This window comes from Eleutherodactylus coqui, chromosome 11 (assembly GCF_035609145.1).
Source record: "Eleutherodactylus coqui strain aEleCoq1 chromosome 11, aEleCoq1.hap1, whole genome shotgun sequence".
Lineage (NCBI taxonomy): Eukaryota > Metazoa > Chordata > Amphibia > Anura > Eleutherodactylidae > Eleutherodactylus > Eleutherodactylus coqui.
Genome location: NC_089847.1, coordinates 43,693,284 through 43,715,450, shown reverse-complemented (window position 1 = coordinate 43,715,450; position 22,167 = coordinate 43,693,284). Strand labels below are relative to the sequence as shown.

Below are 22,167 nucleotides of genomic sequence, written 5' to 3'. Positions count from 1 at the left end.
TGCTGGCATGTTACAACTGGAAGATGCCAGGCTTTACAGTGTATATTCGAAGCCTAAGTGGAAAACGAAACCTCACCCTAAGCCAGCAGGGCCCGCAAAAAGCAATGCACATGCTGCACCTCTGATTCTCACTGCTCGGTCCTGCGCCTCTTTTCTGGGATGGCTCCCAGCCGCCCAGAGGATGAGGCCTCAGTCCTGGCTGCCGGCTGTGTGTTGCATCCCGCCGCCTCTCAGCTCCATCACACCCGGTCTCCCGCGCACAGTTACTGGGCATGTGCCACTGCAGAGCCTCTTGCTGCTGTCCTGCAGCGCAGTGTGATCCTTGCTGCGGTGATGTAGTCTGTGGCCAGGCGCCTGTCACAGTGTCTTCCCCCGGCGCTGTGGCCTTCCTGCTGCTGGCCGCGAAGTGAACATCACATCGGGGGGAGTGCTGCCTTGGGTCTGCTGCATGTAATTTGAAAATTACATCGGGGGAGGGGGTCATGCTTGTGTCACGCTGCGGGAGAAGGCCTTGCAGCTGGGACTGCGTGGCTGCAGCGGGGCCGCTGTATGCTGCTCCAAAAAATCCTTCCTTTGTGGGCTGCCAGGACTTGCATGCCAGCCAACTGTGCAGCCAATCATGTACAGCGGGCGTCACCCCCTGGTTCCACCAGTACTTCCTGTTGGCGTCAAGATACAATAATATCCTAGGATAGAACATGCCGGGATTTTTTTTGCACCAGTATTTCTCGCGCAGAGCAGAAGAGGCATAGGTAATGTCTATGGGCAGACCTCAGTGACCTCTCTCTCCTTCTCCAATCACATGCTGCACCCTATGGGCCCTCTATCCACCGCCTAATGCAGGCTGCACCCTATGGGCCCTCTATCCACCGCCTAACGCAGGCTGCACCCTATGGGCCCTCTATCCACCGCCTAACGCAGGCTGCACCCTATGGGCCCTCTATCCACCGCCTAACGCAGGCTGCACCCTATGGGCCCTCTATCCACCGCCTAAAACAGTCTGCACCCTATGAGCCCTCTATCCACCGCCTAACGCAGGCTTCACCCTATGGGCCCTCTATCCACCGCCTAACGCAGGCTGCACCCTATCGGCCCTCTATCCACCGCCAATCACAGGCTGCACCCTATGGGCCCTCTATCCACCACATAACGCAGGCTGCACCCTATGGGCCCTCTATCCACCGCCTAACGCAGGCTGCACCCTATGGGCCCTCTATCCACCACCTAACGCAGGCTGCACCCTATCGGCCCTCTATCCACCGCCTAAAACAGTCTGCACCCTATGGGCCCTCTATCCACCGCCTAACGCAGGCTGCACCCTATGGATCCTCTATCCACCAGCTAACACAGGCTGCACCCAATGGCCCATGGGCTTATATTGCTCCTGGGGCCACTGTTACTATAGGGTGCCACTGAGAGGAGGTGGCTGTTACTATAAGGGGCCACTGGGAGGGGCTGCTGTTACTATAGGAGCCACTGAGAAGGGGTGGCATTGCTGTAGGGGGTTGCTATTACTATGGGGGGGGGGCAATGAGAGGGGGAATATTGCTTTAGGGGGGGCGCTATTACGATAGGGGGTCACTGAGAGGGGGTAGTATTGCTGTAGGGGGCACTATTACTATGGAGGGGCCACTGAGGGGGTGGTATTGCTGTAAGGATTCTAGAGGGGGGCACAGAGGGTGGTAATGCCGTAAGGGGCGCTATTACTATAGGGGGGTATTGCTGTAAGGACAATATTAATATAGGGGTCCGGGCACTGAGGAGGTGGTATTTCGGTAGGGGCGCTATTATTATGGGGGGGGGGGGAGGAGTCACTTGAATCAACAAAGGTAATATGACATGTCGTGATACAGCACAACCCCCTGTTACATTGTCTGCCAACCTCCAGCTCATCACCCTGTGTATTCCACAGGCATCAGACAGCCAACAACCCTCCGCCCACCGTGCCGCCTCCCAGCAATTCCCCCGCCGCCGTGTCTGCCCTCTGCTCTTCAGCCCCGCCTCTGCAGGTGAGTCATGTGACTTGAGGATGTCACCTGACTTTCTGACGTCAGACCTCCGTCCAGCCGCTCCACTCTAGCCTCTAACAGGTTTCTCTATGGTTTCCTCCGCCGAACCGAAACCACAACAATCTAAACTGCAGCTGTCGGTGCGGCGGCGTGACGTCATCACCGGGATCCGGAGGAAGATCCTGAAGGGCTCGGCGGCGGACATGGGCAAGAAGCACAAGAAACACAAAGGCGACAAGCACGGCTACGACGGGAAGGGGGAGGCGCGGAGTGAGAGCCGTGAGTACTCGGTGCTGACACCGGCCGCAGGTACCACGTGTGTGACACTAGCGCTGCACCGGGCCGTCCCGGAGCTCCTTCATTCCTGCTGCTTCATTCCCCACTCATTCCCTCAGCTTTGTAGGTTGGGACGGCGGATACAGCTTGGGTCTCCCCGCTAGAGCCGCAGCATTAGTGCGCTGTTAGGCCACGGAGTCGCGGGCAGATGTAGCGCTGTTATTGGGTAACCGCGTCTACGGAACCGGAATGTGAGGAGGCGACGCGGAAATTCCAAAGTTTACGTATCGCCTCTTCCGAAATTGCGCGGGGGTTTTTGCCCATTGACAGCTAAGTCTGCGAGCGGATCTGCGGCAGGGTGCCCGCCGGATTCTGTCTGGTCGGGTTGCAGAGGTGTCGTCTACATGGATAACATCCGTCACTGTTCTGCGCTTCTTGCCGCAGATTCAGCTCTGTCGTTGGGGATATCTGCGGGCGCAGTTCTGACGTGCGTTTGTGCGCAGCCTTACTAATTCACGTGGATCTACACGGAGGGATGGCAGAATTCCGTGAATGGACTTTGTTTATTGACACGGCTAAGGCTGCGCTCGCACAGGCGTAATACTATGCAGGGCCGCTAAGGTGGTGGTATTGCTGTGGGCAGCGCTATTACGATAGGGGGTCACTAAGAGGGGGCGGTATTGCTGTAGATGGTGCTGTTACTATAGTGGGGTCACTAAGAGGGGGCGATATTACTATAGAGGGGTCACTAAGGGGGTAGTATTGCTGTAGAGGGCGCTATTACTATAGGGGGTCACTAAGAGGGGGTGGTATTGCTGTAGGGGGTCACTAAGAGGGGGTGGTATTGCTGTAGGGGGTCACTAAGAGGGGGCGGTATTGCTGTAGAGGGCGGTATTGCTGTAGGGGGTCACTAAGAGGGGGCGGTATTGCTGTAGAGGGCGGTATTGCTGTAGGGGGTCACTAAGAAGGGGCGGTATTGCTGTAGAGGGCACTATTACTGTAGGGGGTCACTAAGTGGGGGAGGTATTGCTGTAGAGGGCGGTATTGCTGTAGGGGGTCACTAAGAGGGGGAGGTATTGCTGTAGAGGGCGCTATTGCTGTATGGGGTCACTAAGAGGGGGCGGTATTGCTGTAGAGGGCGCTATTGCTGTATGGGGTCACTAAGAGGGGGCGGTATTGCTGTAGAGGGCGCTATTGCTGTATGGGGTCACTAAGAGGGGGCGGTATTGCTGTAGAGGGCGCTATTACTATAGGGGGGTCACTAAGAGGGGGCACTATTACTGTAGGGGGTCACTAAGAGGGGGCGGTATTGCTGTAGAGGGCGCTATTACTATAGGGGGGTCACTAAGAGGGGGCGCTATTACTGTAGGGGGATCACTAAGAGGGGGCGCTATTACTATAGGGGGGGCGCTATTACTATAGGGGGGTCACTAAGAGGGGGCGATATTGCTGTAGAGGGCGCTATTACTATAGGGGGGTCACTAAGAGGGGGCGCTATTACTGTAGAGGGTCACTGAGAGGGGGCAGTATTGCTGTAGAGGGCACTATTACTATAGGGGGTCACTAAGAGGGGGCGGTATTGCTGTAGAGGGCGCTATTACTATAGGGGGGTCACTAAGAGGGGGCGCTATTACTGTAGGGGGTCACAGAGGGGGCAGTATTGCTGTAGAGGGCGCTATTACTATAGGGGGTCACTAAGAGGGGGCAGTATTGCTGTAGAGGGCGCTATTACTATAGGGGGGTCACTAAGAGGGGGCGCTATTACTGTAGGGGGTCACTGAGAGGAGGCAGTATTGCTGTAGAGGGCGCTATTACTGTAGGGGGTCACTGAGAGGAGGCAGTATTGCTGTAGAGGGCGCTATTACTATAGGGGGGTCACTAAGAGGGGGCAGTATTGCTGTAGAGGGCGCTATTACTATAGGGGGGGTCACTAAGAGGGGGCAGTATTGCTGTAGAGGGCGCTGTTACTATAGTGGGGTCACTAAGAGGGGGCGGTATTGCTGTAGAGGGCACTATTACTATAATGGGGTCACTAAGAGGGGGCGGTATTGCTGTAGAGGGCGCTGTTACTATAGTGGGGTCACTAAGAGGGGGCGGTATTGCTGTAGAGGGCACTATTACTATAGTGGGGTCACTAAGAGGGGGCGGTATTGCTGTAGAGGGCACTATTACTATAGTGGGGTCACTAAGAGGGGGCGGTATTGCTGTAGAGGGCACTATTACTATAGTGGGGTCACTAAGAGGGGGCGGTATTGCTGTAGAGGGCACTATTACTATAGTGGGGTCACTAAGAGGGGGCGGTATTGCTGTAGAGGGCACTATTACTATAGGGGGGTCACTAAGAGGGGGCGGTATTGCTGTAGAGGGCGCTATTACTATAGGGGGGTCACTAAGAGGGGGCGGTATTGCTGTAGAGGGCGCTATTACTATAGGGGGGTCACTAAGAGGGGGCGCTATTACTGTAGGGGGTCACTGAGAGGAGGCAGTATTGCTGTAGAGGGCGCTATTACTATAGGGGGGTCACTAAGAGGGGGCAGTATTGCTGTAGAGGGCGCTATTACTATAGGGGGGTCACTAAGAGGGGGCAGTATTGCTGTAGAGGGCGCTGTTACTATAGTGGGGTCACTAAGAGGGGGCGGTATTGCTGTAGAGGGCGCTTTTACTATAGTGGGGTCACTAAGAGGGGGCGGTATTGCTGTAGAGGGCACTATTACTATAATGGGGTCACTAAGAGGGGGCGGTATTGCTGTAGAGGGCGCTGTTACTATAGTGGGGTCACTAAGAGGGGGCGGTATTGCTGTAGAGGGCACTATTACTATAGTGGGGTCACTAAGAGGGGGCGGTATTGCTGTAGAGGGCACTATTACTATAGTGGGGTCACTAAGAGGGGGCGGTATTGCTGTAGAGGGCACTATTACTATAATGGGGTCACTAAGAGGGGGCGGTATTGCTGTAGAGGGCGCTGTTACTATAGTGGGGTCACTAAGAGGGGGCGGTATTGCTGTAGAGGGCACTATTACTATAGTGGGGTCACTAAGAGGGGGCGGTATTGCTGTAGAGGGCACTATTACTATAGTGGGGTCACTAAGAGAGGGCGGTATTGCTGTAGAGGGCACTATTACTATAGGGGGGTCACTAAGAGGGGGCGGTATTGCTGTAGAGGGCGCTATTACTATAGGGGGGTCACTAAGAGGGGGCGGTATTGCTGTAGAGGGCGCTATTACTATAGGGGGGTCACTAAGAGGGGGCGCTATTACTGTAGGGGGTCACTGAGAGGAGGCAGTATTGCTGTAGAGGGCGCTATTACTATAGGGGGGTCACTAAGAGGGGGCAGTATTGCTGTAGAGGGCGCTGTTACTATAGTGGGGTCACTAAGAGGGGGCGGTGTTGCTGTAGAGGGCACTATTACTATAATGGGGTCACTAAGAGGGGGTGGTATTGCTGTAGAGGGCGCTGTTACTATAGTGGGGTCACTAAGAGGGGGCGGTATTGCTGTTGAGGGCACTATTACTATAGTGGGGTCACTAAGAGGGGGCGGTATTGCTGTAGAGGGCACTATTACTATAGTGGGGTCACTAAGAGGGGGCGGTATTGCTGTAGAGGGCACTATTACTATAGTGGGGTCACTAAGAGGGGGCGGTATTGCTGTAGAGGGCACTGTTACTATAGGGGGGTCACTAAGAGGGGGCGGTATTGCTGTAGAGGGCGCTATTACTATAGTGGGGTCACTAAGAGGGGGCGGTATTGCTGTAGAGGGCGCTATTACTATAGTGGGGTCACTAAGAGGGGGCAGTATTGCTGTAGAGGGCGCTGTTACTATAGTGGGGTTACTAAGAGGGGGCGGTATTGCTGTAGAGGGCGCTGTAACTATAATGGGGTCACTAAGAGGGGGCGGTATTGCTGTGAAAAATTACACAGCAGAATCCATCATGGAGTTTTGTGTGGAGGAGATCTTTCAAATTAGGTGCAGTGGTCACACACCATTGTTCTAGCATCATCTGAGCATGTGACTGCTGCGGCCAATCAGATCATAAGCAAAAAACGAAAGCTGCAGCGCAGGACCGCCCGTAGAACAAACAAGTGAGTATGGCTGCTTTTATTATTTTAACACATTTGCACCCGATAAACCCCTTTAATTACATTTTTTTCTTTACATTCTTCCTCTCTATAAGCCAGTGATACAGGAGTATATTACAGCCGCACGTAATACAGATGGCGCCACGGTAACCTGACGCACACTGTATAATGCTCGGCATACCCACGGTCAGGCTAGGCCAGCAGTTATAAATGCCACCATAATGCGCTGGTGTGGGCGTGCGGGGACGTGGGCCACGCAGCGGGTTACACATATGGCCGTGTGAATGAGGCCTATTAGTTAGGGACAATTTATTTCAATAGGGGGCGCTGTAATATTGGGATTTGTTTGGCTGTCGCGGCTCCGATGTGACGTCAGTGCCTATGAGCCGCGCTCTGGACTGTTCTTACGGGTCGTTCTCATTTTGTAACCTCACTTTTTTTCTTCCTTTTCTGCCAGAATATGTGGAAAAACCATTAAAACTTGTGTTGAAAGTTGGCACTGGGGAGGTGAAGGAGCTGTCCACAGCCCGCGCCACCGCCCTCCCACAAGGCTTCCACGAGGACAAGTCCGAGCACGACAAGCACAAGGACAAGAAGAAGAAGAAGAAAAAGAAAAATGAAAAAGTGGCAGCTCCTGGTGAAGAGAAGAAGAAGAAAAAGGCGAGTTACGTTTAGTGCCGCCCATTACTAGACCGCGACCAGATCTGTTACACGGGGTCACCAGCGGGCGAGTAATCGGATTGTGTGATGACCGTGTGCGGTGGTCTGATATGTCAGTCTGCCACGGTTCTCTAAACCTCTGCTCATAGTCACTGAATGGGAATCTGTCCTGGTCATGTGATAGACACGTAGGCACACGGCTCCTTAACCCCTTAGGCCTCCTGCACACAGGCGGGTCGGACCCTGCATGCGGGATTCCCACAGCAGAGTTTAACCCGGTGATCCCAACTTACCTGTCCGGAGTGCCGGCCGGCACATGCACAGTACAGATCAGGCGGCCTCCTGTACTGCGAATGTGCCGGCCGGCACATGCGCATTTGAGAGGACGCCCCACTGTCGCTATGGCGATGACACAGCCATTCTGCAGTGATGATTGCAGAATGGCTGCGGGACGGACGGCTCCCATTGACTTCAATGAAAGCCAGCCGTGCGTAGCCCGCAGAAAATCGCAGCATGTTGTGATTTCTCCCCTACGAGTGGATAATCGCAATCGATTTCCGCTCATGGGCAGGAAATTGCGTTTTCTCATAGCATGCTATGGGCTGGATTTGCTGCAGAATCCGGAGGCGGAATCCCACCCCGGATTTCGCAATGCAAATCCGCCCGTGTGCAGGAGGCCTTAAGGACATGGCCTATTTCAGCCATGAGGTCGCAACAATTTTGGGGGGATTTTCATCTCCACTTTTTTAAAAGCCATAAGGCCTCATGTCCACGGGGACAGATCCGCAGCGTTTCTCCCGCACGCATGATCCGCGCCCCATAGGGATGCATTGGACACCCGCAGGTAATTAAAGGGGTTGTCCCGCGCCGAAACGTTTTTTTGTTTTTTTTTCAACCCCCCCCCCCCCCCCGTTCGGCGCGAGACAACCCCGATGCAGGGACGTAAAAAAAAAACCACTCAGCGCTTACCTTAATCCCCGCGCTCCGGTGACTTCTATACTTACCGGTGTAGATGGCCGCCGGGATCCTCTTCCTCCGTGGACCGCAGCTCTTCTGTGCGGTCCATTGCCGATTCCAGCCTCCTGATTGGCTGGAATCGGCACGTGACGGGGCGGAGCTACACGGAGCCCCATTGAAGAAAGCAGAAGACCCGGACTGCGCAAGCGCGTCTAATTTGGCCATTTGACCATTTTAGACGGCGAAAATTAGGCGGGCTCCATGGAGACGAGGACGCCAGCAGCGGAGCAGGTAAGTGAAAAACTTTTTATAACTTCTGTATGGCTCATAATTAATGCACAATGTATATTACAAAGTGCATTATTATGGCCATACAGAAGTGTATAGACCCACTTGCTGCCGCGGGACAACCCCTTTAAATACCTGCAGATGTCATTTTCCCTTGAGGCGCGGATTGCGTGTGCGGGAAAACACCCGCAGCATGCTCCATTTTAATGCAGGTCTGCCGCGGGGACGGCTCCCACAGGCTTCTATTGAAGCCTATGGAAGCCACCCGGATCCGCAGCACACCCGCAGCTGAATTCCTGCTCTCCGGCACGGGACAGCAGGAGTTTAAAAAAAAATGGAGTGCCCGGCGCATGCGCGCGGCCCGCTGCCGGCGTGCCAAGCACATCAGCCGGGCCGAAGAAAGAAGATCCGGCTGTGAGGGAGGGAAGATCCGCAGCGGCCGGACAGGTCAGTAATGCTTACTGTTTAGCCTCATGTCCGCGGGAAAGGAGGGACCCGCAGCGGGATTCTGCATTTTCCCCGTGGACATGAGGTCTCTTACTTTTTTATTTTTCTGTTAACATAGCCGTATAAGGGCTTTTTTTTGAGTGGCGAACTGTAGTTTTTATTGGTACACTTTGCCGGGTGCTTGTAAAGTATGCTAAAACTATTTTATTTTTAATTTTTTTAGAGCAGGGAGAGAAAACACATGAGTTCTGCTGCCATTGTTTTGTTTTTTTTTGTTTTTCTTTTAGTGTTAATCATACAGCATAAATGACACGATGCATTTTTTTTCTGCATGTCGGTACAATTTCAACGACACAAAAAAATATAATTTTTTTTTTTTTTTTTAGGTTTTTCCACTTTTGTACAATAAACTCCCTTTTTTTTAAATTTATTATTTTTACATCGCTGCATTCAAAGTCCCATACCTTTTTTATTTTTCCATGGACTCTCTGTGAGGGCTTATTTTTTTTTTTTTTTTGCTTGCATGATGACCTGTAGCTTTTTTTTTTTTTTTATTATCCTGATAGGCAAAACAAACCAAGTAAGCATTTTGCATCCGTTTTCAAAGGTTTTTTTTGTCATGCAGGAAATAGTGTTTTCAATTTATTGTACAGGTCGTTACGGATACGACGATTCCAATTTTGTGGGATTTAAAAAAAAAAAAAAAAAAAAAATTTTTTATATGTATAATATTTATACAAATATGTAAACGTTTTTTAGCCTTTTTATGTTCCTGTAGGGGACTTGAACCCTAAGAGCTGTGATCGCTTATGATAATGTATCACAGGACTTCTGTACTGGAATGCTTTATCACTCATAAAAGTGATCGTAGGCAATGCCGAATTGGGACGCCAGTTTCTGGCATCCTATTGCCATGGCAAGCCACCAGCTGTCTGCTATTACATCATAGGGGTCCGATGACGTCACAGAGGGAGCGCACTCCCTCTGTGAACCCTTTACATGCCACAATCTGCATAGATCGCAGCATGCAGTGGGTTAACAGCAGGGATCGCTGTACTTATGTATCCTGCGGGATGATGCGGGCCCATTCTGACCCGCGCCGTCCACATGATGTTAGTTTACATCCTGTTGCGTTAAGTACCCCCGCGGCCGGACGTAAACTTATGTCCTGTGATGTTAAAGGGTTAAAAGACACTGCTATATTACCGTACTGTAACAATAACGAGCCGTACACCTTTGTGTCGATCACAGGACAGATTCTCAACCTATAAGGCTAGGTGCACACGGCCCCATTATAGCCGAGGAGGCTGTACACGTGGACCCCCAGCCTGCATGCAAGAACTCATGACATGCCCTATTCCTGTTCATTTCACGGATGAGATAGTATCAGTAATGCCCCGGAATGTGTATATCGGACAGCAGACGGACGAGTTCGGCTCGCAGATACAGCCATGTGCGTGTAGCCTAATAGTGATTAATTAAGGTTCTCATTCTGTGACAGCAAGTAAAGATCTTGAAAATATTTTTCTTGTCTGTCATTGAGGGACACAGAAGACCCTGGGTATAGCTGCTGCCACTAGGAGGCGACAGTAAGCAAAAAGTGTTTGTTTCTTCCACTAGTTATACACCTACTGAGGACACTGAGTTAAATCAGTTTCATCCTAGTGTCTGTAGGAGGCAGACGTCCTGTTCTGCGGGTCTTCTGCCCTTTTTTATTCTTCCTTTTTTCCCTGTAGGTGGGAATTTAGGGTGAACTCATTGTCCGTAAGTGAGGCGAGCGAACTGTGCTGCATCAGACATGCGGTCACTCCCTCCTCCAAGAAGAAAAAGCGGACCAGAGCAGCTCTAACTACCCCACTAGCCATAGGGTTACTTTTGGACATCTCCCCTGCTTCGGACCAGGTGGGCGCTGTCCTGGGGGTCTCCCCATGAACCAAGACGGGAAATTTGAACTTCTAGTGGGTGCGCTGGTTTGGCTGCAGGACATCCATCAGACACACAGGTGTACGATTGACCAAACCGGATGTTGTAGTTGGCGCTGATCTTCCGGTGGAGCGCTCTGCTTTTGACCCACACTTCAAGCGGGGGCAATGGCAGCTGTTGGATTTTCAGCAGAGCAGGCTGGACGTGGAAAGGCATATACTGGGACAGGACTTGCTTATATACTCCTGCAGCACTCTTGGACTCCTCCCCTGCTTTGGACCAGGTGGGCGCTGTCCTGGGGGGGTCTCCCCTCACCATATCCCCCTCCCTCACACAGGAAGCCCTCAGACAGGGATTCGCCTATCATCGCTATGCGTCCACACTAGCTGTACCAGGATGCTTACTTTCTTGGCCCAAATGGGCACGTTGGTTAGACACACCTGACGTTTTCGGAGTAGGGCATGCCTCAAGTGTTTATATTTGACTAAATTGAGTTATGTAGGTCGCTTCTCTGGCCAAGATCAGGCGTGGTATCTGATTTTTAGATTAGGAAGCTGAAAGAAGAGCTTGCCCTGTCCACTCGCGCATTGATCTGGTATTGCCCTACCTTCAGTATCGGGCACCCCCTTCTTATTAGTGAATGTCCATGACTAGAGGCAGTTAGCTGCAGGTTTTGGAGAGGCTTGGCCGCATGCTTTTCCGTTGCGGCGGGTGCTCCCATAGAGGAGAGCGCGGCCGCAATGGGGGGAAAAAATAGACATGCGGCCAGGGAATCTGCGCCAGCTAATGCCGGCTTTGCCGCGACAGATAGCCTGTCCTGTGTGGATGAGATCTTTGACAAATCTTGTTCACATGGCTGGCTAATCGTAGGATTAGCGTCTGCAGGCGGATTAGCCGCAGCGAAATTCCGCATGGAATTTCTGCGGCAAATCCGCCCTGTGCGAACCCAGCCTAATATGTCACTACAACCCGCTGTATCAGCTAGAACTTTGCAGTTATGGCAAACTTCAAGCTGCCTTATTACTTCTTTTCCATTATACTATGGCCGACTATATTAGACATGCTTGCAGTTGTGACTATCGTACCGCTATGATTACGCAGTGAAGGTAGGGGTGGCAGTCTCAGACCTCTTTACCCTTTTGGGAAGAGCAGTGGTATTACTACTAGCCTTCACGTTATACTGGAACATGCAGGGTTACTACAAACATCAGGCTGTCGCCTTTATCCCCTGCTATAGGAGGAATACATATATAACTGGCAGACTGTGTACCCGGCATGGTCACGCTGTGCTCGCAAACACCAACACTTAGGACCTCGTCCTGGAAGGAGTAAAAGCATTTCTGGAAGATGCCAGCCATCCGCATTCTCCTAGACTCTGTTTCAGTAAATACTGTACTTTGTACTGGCAGTTCTGGCAAGTATCGGACCTCTTCCATGGACCAAATTATTGTATGTTGCTATACGCTGCATCCGATGTAATTACACTATTTTTGTAAACGGCCTTCCCTCTTCCTATTTACTCTCCAAGATCTTTCAAACTACGTACAAGCCCCCCAGCCATCCCAACTTGATGGACAGATTTTGACCATCCTGGCCACCTTGGTACACCCGCATTGGATTTTGATTCTCTAAAGCTGATCATTCTCAATTGGAATCATTTTGCTCACCAGGGGATTCTGACATTTTCTTTTGCATGCTGTAGTACATATTCTTCAAGAATCCTTCTTTGTGACTCTTACCCTGGCCTCATCTCGTTCTGGCTGAGTTACTGTACATTGGCTATGTAGGACATTGCTGCAATCGAGGAAAGACCCACATCGCCACAGCCATGCCAAGATGACTGGTTACTGTGGCGGATCAAGTCCCATGCGCCTACTCTTGTCCTTCTACAACCTGCAAAAACAGATCTGGTCAGGGCATGAAAGTTTCAACTCTCCCCCCCCCCCCCCCCCCCCCCTTCATTGGAGCGTCAATGTAGAGAGTCTTTTTCAGTATTACCCTTTCATTGCCCTTTATTGCCAGCAAAGAGGACTGATCTCACATGTCCCTCTCTTACATTCTTGTACATCGTTTTCATCTGCCTTCTTGAAAGTCCAATTTTATCTCCTCGGCTTCTTCATGCATCACACAAATGAAAAGTGTATCTCAGTTCCTACCTAGTTTCTGGGAATCTCATACTGGTCCGAGATGCCTTTTCAAGGATTCGCCAGCTCAGCACAATTTGCCTCTATTTCTCATCACGTTCATTGGGGAACATGGCACCCGCCCCGTTGTCTGGTCTTCACTGGCTATAGTTGTGTTCAGAAGGAATCCTTAACCTTTTCGGATTCTAGCAAGGCACCATTTTTTCCTTATTATGGTCTGCATTGATTGAAAAGTGTTGGCTGGTGTTTCTCCGCCTTCTCATGTACAAACTGATTTAGCTCCATGCCTGCAGGCGGGGTATATAGCATGTGGGAGGAACTAACACTTTTTACTCAATGTCACCTCCTAGTGGCAATACCTATATCTGATGGCTTGCTGTGCCACCCAATGAACGTGATGAGAAATGGGTTTTACGGTAAGTAGCAAAAATCCTGTTTTGAACCTTTTCATTACACAATAAGATTTATTTAAAAGTGAACCTGTTGGGTCCCTTAAGGACTGCAGCGGCGTATAGTGACGGGTACACAGATTTCAGCAGTCTTTCACTTATACTAATCCGTTTTGATGCTTTGCAGAGCTGCATTGGAGAGGAGTCCAATAAAGCTCATGTATATTCATATATGCATGCTCCCTCTGTCTTCCTCCGCATGCTCAGTAACATAGGATCTGCAGGGAGGATGACAATAAGTGTTTCTATGGCGGTGACTAGCAAGCTTTCTTCTGCCCAATTTGGCTTTTTACAGGAATGTTAAAAAAGCCGGTACAGGTGCTCAGCTGCCTGATAACAATGGAGCTCCTTCTACAGTGACCTGTATCTAAAGAACTTCAGATCCCATGTATTTTAGGAATTTTTCTGGCAAAAAGGATAAGTCATTGTTAGTTAATGGCCGGGGACCTGCCGCACAGGATGCCCGGTGATCGCCTAGCCCTCTTGTCCGTTCAGAAGGCTGTATGTGCAACGTAGCAGACAGGAGCAGAGGTGTCCCACCTGGCCAGCAGAGGAGGCAGGAGGTTAATAGCTGCTTCAGCTCCCATTGACTTCAGTGCGAGTGAAGCCGATAGGGCACTTCCACTTCCATCTCCTATGACGCACTGAAAGCAAGGCAAGTGATCAGGTGATCTCCAGGGATCCCGTGCGACAGGTTCCTGGCGATTAACTATTGATGACGCATCCTGAGGATATCTTGAAATCGTTAATGGTTTTTGCCTGGAAAACCCTTTTAACCGCTTTAATTCTGCAGTCCGTAGAGTGACTACATTACCTCAGTTGATTCCAGAGAGAGGAGGTCCCACTGTCACCCCCTTAAGTGAGACTAGAAAAAGGAAAGTAAGAAGTATTTGTAAAAAAAAAAAAAAAATTGTCAAGTAAAAAGTTACACTTTTCCTGTTCTTCATATTTTCAGGAGGATAAAAAGAAAAAGGATAAGACCTCGCATGAAAGTGAGCTGAAGAAGGAACGCAGCCTCCATTCACCGCTTGGAGCGGATATACCAGCAGTACCTGTTCCAGAATCTGCCTTGGCAAAGCCAGAAGGTACAAGTAATCCTTTATAGGTGCTACCCAAGCCCTGGCTGCTTCTGTCTAGTCTCACATTACCAGAGAATTTGGGTACAAAACCAATGAAAAGTGCTAATGGCAGAATTCAACATTTAATGGTCAGGATCCACAATGTAAAAACAAGCGTGGGAGCTGCAAATGGGTATTCCAGGAATGAACATTTACCTCCTATCCACAGACGGTGATATATGTCTCGGCACTGTGGGGTTTTCCTTTGGGACCCTCACTGATCTCAAGAACTGGGGTCCAATGTTTCCCTTTCCTCACTGCACCCCCTATGGGAGGAGTAGATAGGGTGGTCTGCCAGGCAGGCATGCAAACTGCTGCTCCATTAGGGTTTATGGGATGGCCAGAGATGGCAGAGCGCTGTACCTGGCTTCTCTTCAGGAGTCACAGACCCTTTATGTCCTGTAGTCTTCTTGACTTATTTTCCCCCAGACAGTAGCCTGAACGACTACTAAAGTCATTGGGTGTCTATGTGGCTAACTAACGCAGCGTATTGCTAACACTTCATTTTAGTGACTTTCTTCATTTTCTATGTATGTCACGTGATCCTCTGTCTGAAAAATACCTCCACTTCCTCTGACATCTTGTCCGCATTTACTTTTTCCTCCCCTGTCCATAGCCTCCAACTTCCTGTGAGCAGTGCATGATGGGAGGATAGGGGAGGAAGCACTGCGCTGTATTGCTCATGTGCGGCTCAGAGTGCTGGACGATACGGTCTGTCTGTTTCAGCAGTCCTTCTCTGGCACACTCAGTGAGAGGGTGGTTGGTGCTCCGGTAGTAAGTTGTAGGACTGGTCAGCTGTGGGCGGAGCTACAGTGCTGGCCAATAAACCAGCTCTATGCATGCCGGGAGTTGTAGGTAACTGTCGCTGTTCTTACTGCAGAAGTGATACATGTAACACAGCGGTAGATCGGCGGCTACCCAGGATGACGAAGAGGGTCCAAAGCGGCAGATAACAGACACAGGTTGCTGCTACTTAGCCACGCCTGCTAGAATTCAGCATTTTTAGGGATTTCTATCCTGCGCCCAGAAAACCCCTTTAAGCTGTGCCGCAGGCATGACTTAATAGGCAGTAATCAATGGCAGCTCTTTCACAAAGCCCCAGGCTGCTGTGATACTCACATGGCACTCCATGATCCCATTACACATAGGCCGTTCGGGAAATCTTCTGTGGGAAGGGGTTAAAAAAGGGGTCATGTATTCTGTAGCCTTATCCATTAACCAGAGCGGCTATAAGGAATGTCACTCGCTCTGAAGGAAGCCGTATGTCTGGGTATTACATTGAGCGTCCGTTATTTAATCTTCAGCAGGTTGTGCTTCATTTCCCCATCAGTGTAATTCTTCACTTGCTGCTGACTCCTGTAGGGATTGTAGCTGATCGCGGGGGGGTGTCAGCAGCGGGACCCCTGTGATCAGCTTATTGTCAGGAGGGAACCTTATAATTAAAGGGACTGTCCAACGTCCTTAGTGTCCAGCCCTGCACATCTAGCTGTCCCCTTATGTAGGCGCTGCTCTTTACCTAACCTATTGACCATAGTTGCTGGTATAAATGTGTGTTTTGTTCCTCCTCATATATAAGAAGGTAAAACATGAGTTAATGTAAGGATTGTTTAATGGAGAAATATTCCGCTGTTTTACATACAGAAGAACAAACTCCACTACAAGAGGCCCTGAACCAGCTGGTGCGGCAGCTACAAAGGTGAGACCTTTACTGCATACATGCCGAATGCACACGGGAAACTGAGCTTTATTCTGTATGATATAAAAGAGACGGAACATATATGTAGGTGGTGGTGGCTGCCTTCAGTATCGCCGCTCTGGAAGCTCATCCTGTCATATACCGTTGATATGAGCAGTGACTGTATATAAACCATTGATTTGTCAGTAATATCAGTCTGTATACTAGTAGCTGCTTCTTCCAGCTATTTGTACAGTAACGATCCCCTACATGCGGTGATACAGGCATACTCTCCCACCTGATTGGACATCAGAGATGCCAGTGCACAATGGGCAGGACCGGTGCCAAAGCAGCTATCTGATGCCCAGTCACTAATGTGCGTAAGTCCTATTAATTAGGGTAGGACCCCTGCACAATACTCCTGGCTGTTGGGACATTTGCCCAACATGCAGATGCATCTTGCCACTCCCAATGTCCTCTCAGGTGGACAACCCCTTTAAGACCATTTTTGCTATGATAATGGGAAGCTACATTGATTGGTTTGCTTGGGGAGGTCTGCACTAATCGGCATTACCCTTTAAGTCTTCAGAAACTTTAACAAATGTCAAATGTTCCCGTTTAACCCTATTTTGCTAAACAGAATACATAAAGATTGATAATATTAGCAATCTGGTCTTTTTTTCGTCTCCACAGGAAGGACCCCAGCTCTTTCTTTGCATTCCCGGTCACAGATTTCATTGCACCTGGTTATTCAATGATCATAAAGAACCCAATGGACTTCAGTACGGTGAAGGAAAAGATTAGGAATGGAGAATATGAGTCCATAGAAGAACTTAAGGTATGATCAGTGTCAACCATAGCCTTGTACAGTCAGACCACCTATATACAGACACGGAAGATATCAGCGGTGGTGAAATGTTAATAGCTGTGATGAGATTATCTCCGTTATCTAGTAAACAGAAGATAAAGGTGTTCCAGGCAATTCAGTTATTGGTCTGTTCTAGTCTTTCATAGTTGTGGTCATCTTTCCTGCTTGTTGGTTGGGTCTGTCCTAGTGGCTGGGTTGTGCCCGCAGTCACTCAAGTCTGCCTGGTTTGTAAATTAATGGTTAATGGCCATGCAATTCTTGGCAAACCATGCTGCCATTAATAGTGTAGAGTCAATTAACACTTAATTGAAACTTGTCATCAAGTTTGAGTCCCACAAACTATGTTAAGGCTGGATTCACACGAACGTATATCGGCTGGGTTTTCATGCCCAGCCGATATACGTCATCTCTCTCTGCAGGGGGGGAGGCTGGAAGAGCCAGGAGCAGTGCTCTGAGCTCCCGCCCCCTCTCTGCCTCTTCCCCGCCCCTCTGCACTATTTGCAATGGGGGGAGGCGGGATTAATTCTTGGAACATAGCCCCATCCCCATCCCGCCTCCTTTCATTGCAAGTAGTGCAGAGGGGGTGGAGAGGAGGCACAGAGGGGGGTGGGAGCTCAGTTCCTGCTCCTGGCTCTTCCAACCCCCCCCCCCCCTTCCCCTGCAGATGAGGACAACGTGATAACCGAGCCGATAAACGGTCGTCTGAATCCAGCCTAAAGGTGAGGGAGTGGGTGATGCGCACACCACCTTTTTGTATGTTTGCAAAGAAAAAAATAATAAAAAATTTTCCTGGTTTGTTCCACAATCGGGCCTCTGCTAAAGTAGTTGTCTTTGCAGTCTGGGACTTAGTAAAGGCCTCAAGACCTGCCCTCATAATACTTTCAGAGACTGAGTGTAATAGAATAGCAAAATACACTGCAGTACAAGAGTATTGCAATGAATTGTACAAGCAATTACATGCTGAACTGGCAGTAGCGAAAAAAAGTATGATTTTTTTTTGGGGGGGGGGGGGGGGGGTTTATACGTAAAAAAAAATAAATATTAGAATAACTCCTAAAAATGTAAGCTTATTATTTATTCCACACGGTAAAAAAAAAACTAATTCCAGTGCCAAAATAAAAGTTATTATTGTCAGATTGTAGTGACACAGTAAAGTTTCATTAATTCATAAAACTCAAACATAACTTAACAGATTTGGTATGGATGGAATCCTACTGATCCGCATAATTAAGTTGACTTCTCACTTCGCAGTGAATGCTGTGAAAATTAAATGCTAAAAACAATTGCAGAGATTTAATTTTCCTTTTTTTTATTCCGCTCCACCAACTTTTTTATGTTTTTCTATACATTAATACAGTAAATTTTAAAAGATACAATTTGTCCTTTTAAAAAAAAATGTCTTCATAAGGCTAACTGAAAAGAAGAGGCTCCTGGAAGGTAGGGATGGAAAAAGAAAAATTGGCAAGGTCTGCGAGACGTTAATTAAAATGCTTCCGGGTGTTGAGGATAAAACATTAAATGACTCTACAGGTCTATTGCAGAAGTCTGTTGTAGAGGAGGGCATAACTGGAATATTAGAACAGACCTGCACACGAACTGAGCGCAATACTTGTTACCTTCTGTTCAAGAGTAACTAGAGAGAGAAATCTAATTAATGTATACTTTTCACTTCAAAGATTTTTAACTAATGGTTTAGCTTAGGGTTCACATACTTTTTCATATCGATAGCTCTGATTGTTACTTGCTTGTTGATATTTTCAAAATGGTTTTTCCTTATGGTCACCTGAAGCCGTCAGTGTATGGTAAATTAGTATATATGGTAATTATCCATGCGCCTTTACTAAAATGGGAGAAATGGTACTTGAGGGAAACCTGTCACGTTAAACGGCAGGAGGAGAAGAGTAGATTGATAAGTAAGTAGTTCTATGGGGAAAGAACCAGTATAACTAACGTCCTGCTCATTTGGGGCTTAGGAGCCCAGTGGGTGGACCGATCAGTGATAACTATCTCTGCATGCAAGAACAGCTGTCAATCACTGAAGAGCCCTCCCACTGGACTCCTAAAGTCCTGCTCATACTAGACTTAGATCAATGAATTACAAGTTCTTCTGGATGTTTTTGCACAAAACTATATACCAATCTGCTCAGGTCCTCCTGCCCTATAACTTGCTCCCCTTAGACTCAACGGTATTTTCAATGTGACGGGTTTCCTGTAATTTACCGCTCTGATCTTAAAAACAATAGTATTCCATGACCACATACAGTTGTGGCTTTAACACTCTTCGTAATGGTATCTGAGACAGTAGATGCAAAGCTGTTGACTAGCAGTCTAGTGGTTTGTCTCGCTGGTCGACTTCATTCCCTTCGATGAGGTGTAGCGGAGATACCAGACTTGGCTCACTGAGAAGATCGTCTAGTAGAAAACAGCCACATTTCTTCTCGTACCAACTTTCTAATTGTGCTATAAAAGTGGTGGTTGCTGCCATTCACAGCAGCAGTCTTCTTCCAGCTCCTCTACTTTTATCATCTGACCCTTTTTTTAAAATTTCTAACCATATATTCTCCACTTAGGAAAACTTCAAGCAGATTTGCCACAATGCGATGATTTACAATAAACCCGGAACCATTTACTATAAGGCTGCCAAAAAATTGCTTAACTCAGGAATGAAAATCCTCAGTCAGGTAAGAATTAGATTTACTCTCATAGGACTCCGCAGTGGACTGAAATAGTTGGGGACTTTATACAATAGAAAAACAACTGAAAATCATGTCATTTTTCTGCTTTTGGCTGATCCAGGAGAGAATCCAGAGTCTGAAGCAGAGCATAGAGTTCATGGCCGATCTTCAGAACAGCGGAAAGGACAGAGACAAGGGAGACTCACAGGGTGCCTCAGAGGTGACGGAGGAGCTGGCGGAGGAATCGATGGACACCAGTGATATTAAGGCTTTGAGAAGTCCTTCCAAAGACCCCAAAAGGTATATAGAACAAACTGTCCTCCTATCCTATGCTTGTATCAAGACTGGATCAAACTCTTATTTCATAATGTTAATAATCTCAAGATTTATTTTTACGTTTCTACATTAACAATGGAATTTTAGATCTATTTCATAAAAATATTCACAATTGTATCACTTTCACCATTTGCCAATTGTATCACTGGAGGAAAAGGGGGCAGTAGGTGGCATGCTGTGTCCTATAATAATAATCTTTATTTATGTAGCACCAACATGTTCCGCAGCGCTTACAAGGCAGGGGGAACAGAAACAAAACCACGGTTACATGTAGTGATCAGTTTATGGAAACCATAGTGGTGAGGAATGTGAAAAGAACAATGTAGGCAGGGAACCCAACCAGAGGTTCCTCATTCATTAAATAATACAAATGGTAGCATGTATCTGGTGGAGGACGGAACGGGTCCATCCTTGGCGACAAGACACAATAGAACACTACAGGTGTCTGAGATGAAACCAGCACTCTAGTTTATTTGGTAAGGACTCTTTGGTAAGAGTTCGTATTTTGAAACTTAAACCATGCTGGCCTAATAAAATATAATGTTCTGAAGCCTCCGGAGTATATACGATCAGCTCCTCCATACTGCTGTATTTAACAGGGCCGCTTCTACATACCATTTCTCTAGAGTAAGGGGATTCTGACTCTTCCAGTGACGGGGCAACACCTTTTTGGCCACCTGAATGAGATATCGTGCAAGGGAACATTTGTATAGTGGGGGGCCTACAGGTAGCATATGGAGTAGGATATCTTCTGGTGTTTTGGGGATACATACAGAGGACATTTCATCCACCAAATGTAGGCATACTAATCCTCCTAGACCTTTAAAAAAATTTTTTCTCTCAAACTTAACCTCTCTAAAACTGACCACATACACCTCCAGAAATATTGCTAAAATCCATCCGTTCCTCACCACGGACATGCTAAAGACACTCGTCGCCCTCATCCACTCCTGACCCGACTACTGAAACTCGCTATTCATTGGCCTTCCCCGAACCAGACTGTCCCCTCTCCAATCAATACTAAATGCGGCAGCTAGACTCATTTTTCTATCCAGTCGTTTCTCAGATGCCTCTGCACTATGCCAGTCGCTGCACTGGCTGCCCATTCATTGCAGAACTAAACTTAAACTCCTCATCCACAAAGCTCTCCATGGCGCAGCGCCACCTTACATCGCTTTCTGCCTGTCCATAAACCACCCAGCCCGCTTACTCAGATCCGCTAACACACTCAGACTAAACACCCCTCTAATACGAACCTCACATGCTCGCCTACAGGACTTCACCAGAGCAGCACCCATCCTCTAGAAACTCTACCCCCAAGGCAACCGGACAATCCCCGATGCACGAAACTCCAGATGCCCCTTTAAAAATGCACCTCTTCAGGGAGGCGTACCAAATCTCCTAATCTAGTCCCCCTGCCTCTCCCTATGGCTCACCCTGCTTATCGCATACGACCTCTACCTCTGAACCTCCTTACCCACCCACCCTGTTTGCTTCCTAATATCTGATTTCCACATGTAACTCCCGTACTGCCTGTGTTCCCCGTGCCTTATCCACCGCCCCCACCCCACCCCCTCCTTTGTACCTCTCATATCACTCCCACTCCCGTTGGCTTCAAACTGATTGTACATCACATGCAATTGTTTTGTCTGTGTTCTCCCATGCTTGAAAGTTGGCACTATACAACTATAGCGCTATAGGAAAGTTGGAATAAGTTGGCTCTATATAAATAAAGATTATTATTATGGTGTCCCCTTCCTGCCCACAACACCAACACCTATTGGGGATCGAGGGTTACCATCCGTGTAATTAAGAAGAAGGCACTTAATACCACAGGAGACTATTTTATAAGAGGTTTCTTGTGCCATAATAGCAATCGTAGACTTATGGATGAATTGGAAACCTATGACGTATAACTGGATCAAACGTTTTACCCCATTCTCAATCCCATGCAGCACAAAAGGAAGGAGTGTCTGGAAAGGAGATCTAAATAAGGCCACTGTAAGGCTGAGAAACAGAGTAACGTAGAGAAGAGGGAGTTATTAATTATTTACTGGGGACTCGCACCTCAGGATCCTCAGCGATCAGCTGATCGCCCGCCTGCTGTCTGTGCAGCAGGACCAGATGTTGTCGTCGGTGTTGGAAGCATCATGGCAGGTTTCACTCCCATTAAAATCGGTGGGAGAGCTGCCTCCTATTGCACTTCTGCATCCATCCTTGGTGTTGGAGGTTGAGATGCTGAAATAGGAGGCTTCATCTCCCACT

General features: G+C 48.6%; 1 protein-coding gene across 2 annotated transcripts in view; it reads left to right on the top strand.

Moving 5' to 3' along the window:
• The first annotated feature begins 2,029 nt into the window (after window positions 1-2,029).
• Window positions 2,030-22,167, top strand: part of BRD7 (bromodomain containing 7) — a 37,012-nt gene continuing 16,874 nt past the window's right edge. The window contains exons 1-7 of one of the 2 annotated variants that reach the window (XM_066583957.1): window positions 2,030-2,288; window positions 6,820-7,022; window positions 14,186-14,315; window positions 15,990-16,044; window positions 16,717-16,861; window positions 19,462-19,572; window positions 19,688-19,866. In XM_066583957.1, the coding sequence (XP_066440054.1) occupies window positions 2,099-2,288; window positions 6,820-7,022; window positions 14,186-14,315; window positions 15,990-16,044; window positions 16,717-16,861; window positions 19,462-19,572; window positions 19,688-19,866 (1,013 nt within the window). In that variant the 5' untranslated portion in view covers window positions 2,030-2,098. Of the gene's footprint in view, window positions 2,319-6,819; window positions 7,023-14,185; window positions 14,316-15,989; window positions 16,045-16,716; window positions 16,862-19,461; window positions 19,573-19,687; window positions 19,867-22,167 lie in introns of both variants that reach the window. The other variant, XM_066583956.1, reaches the window with a different exon arrangement.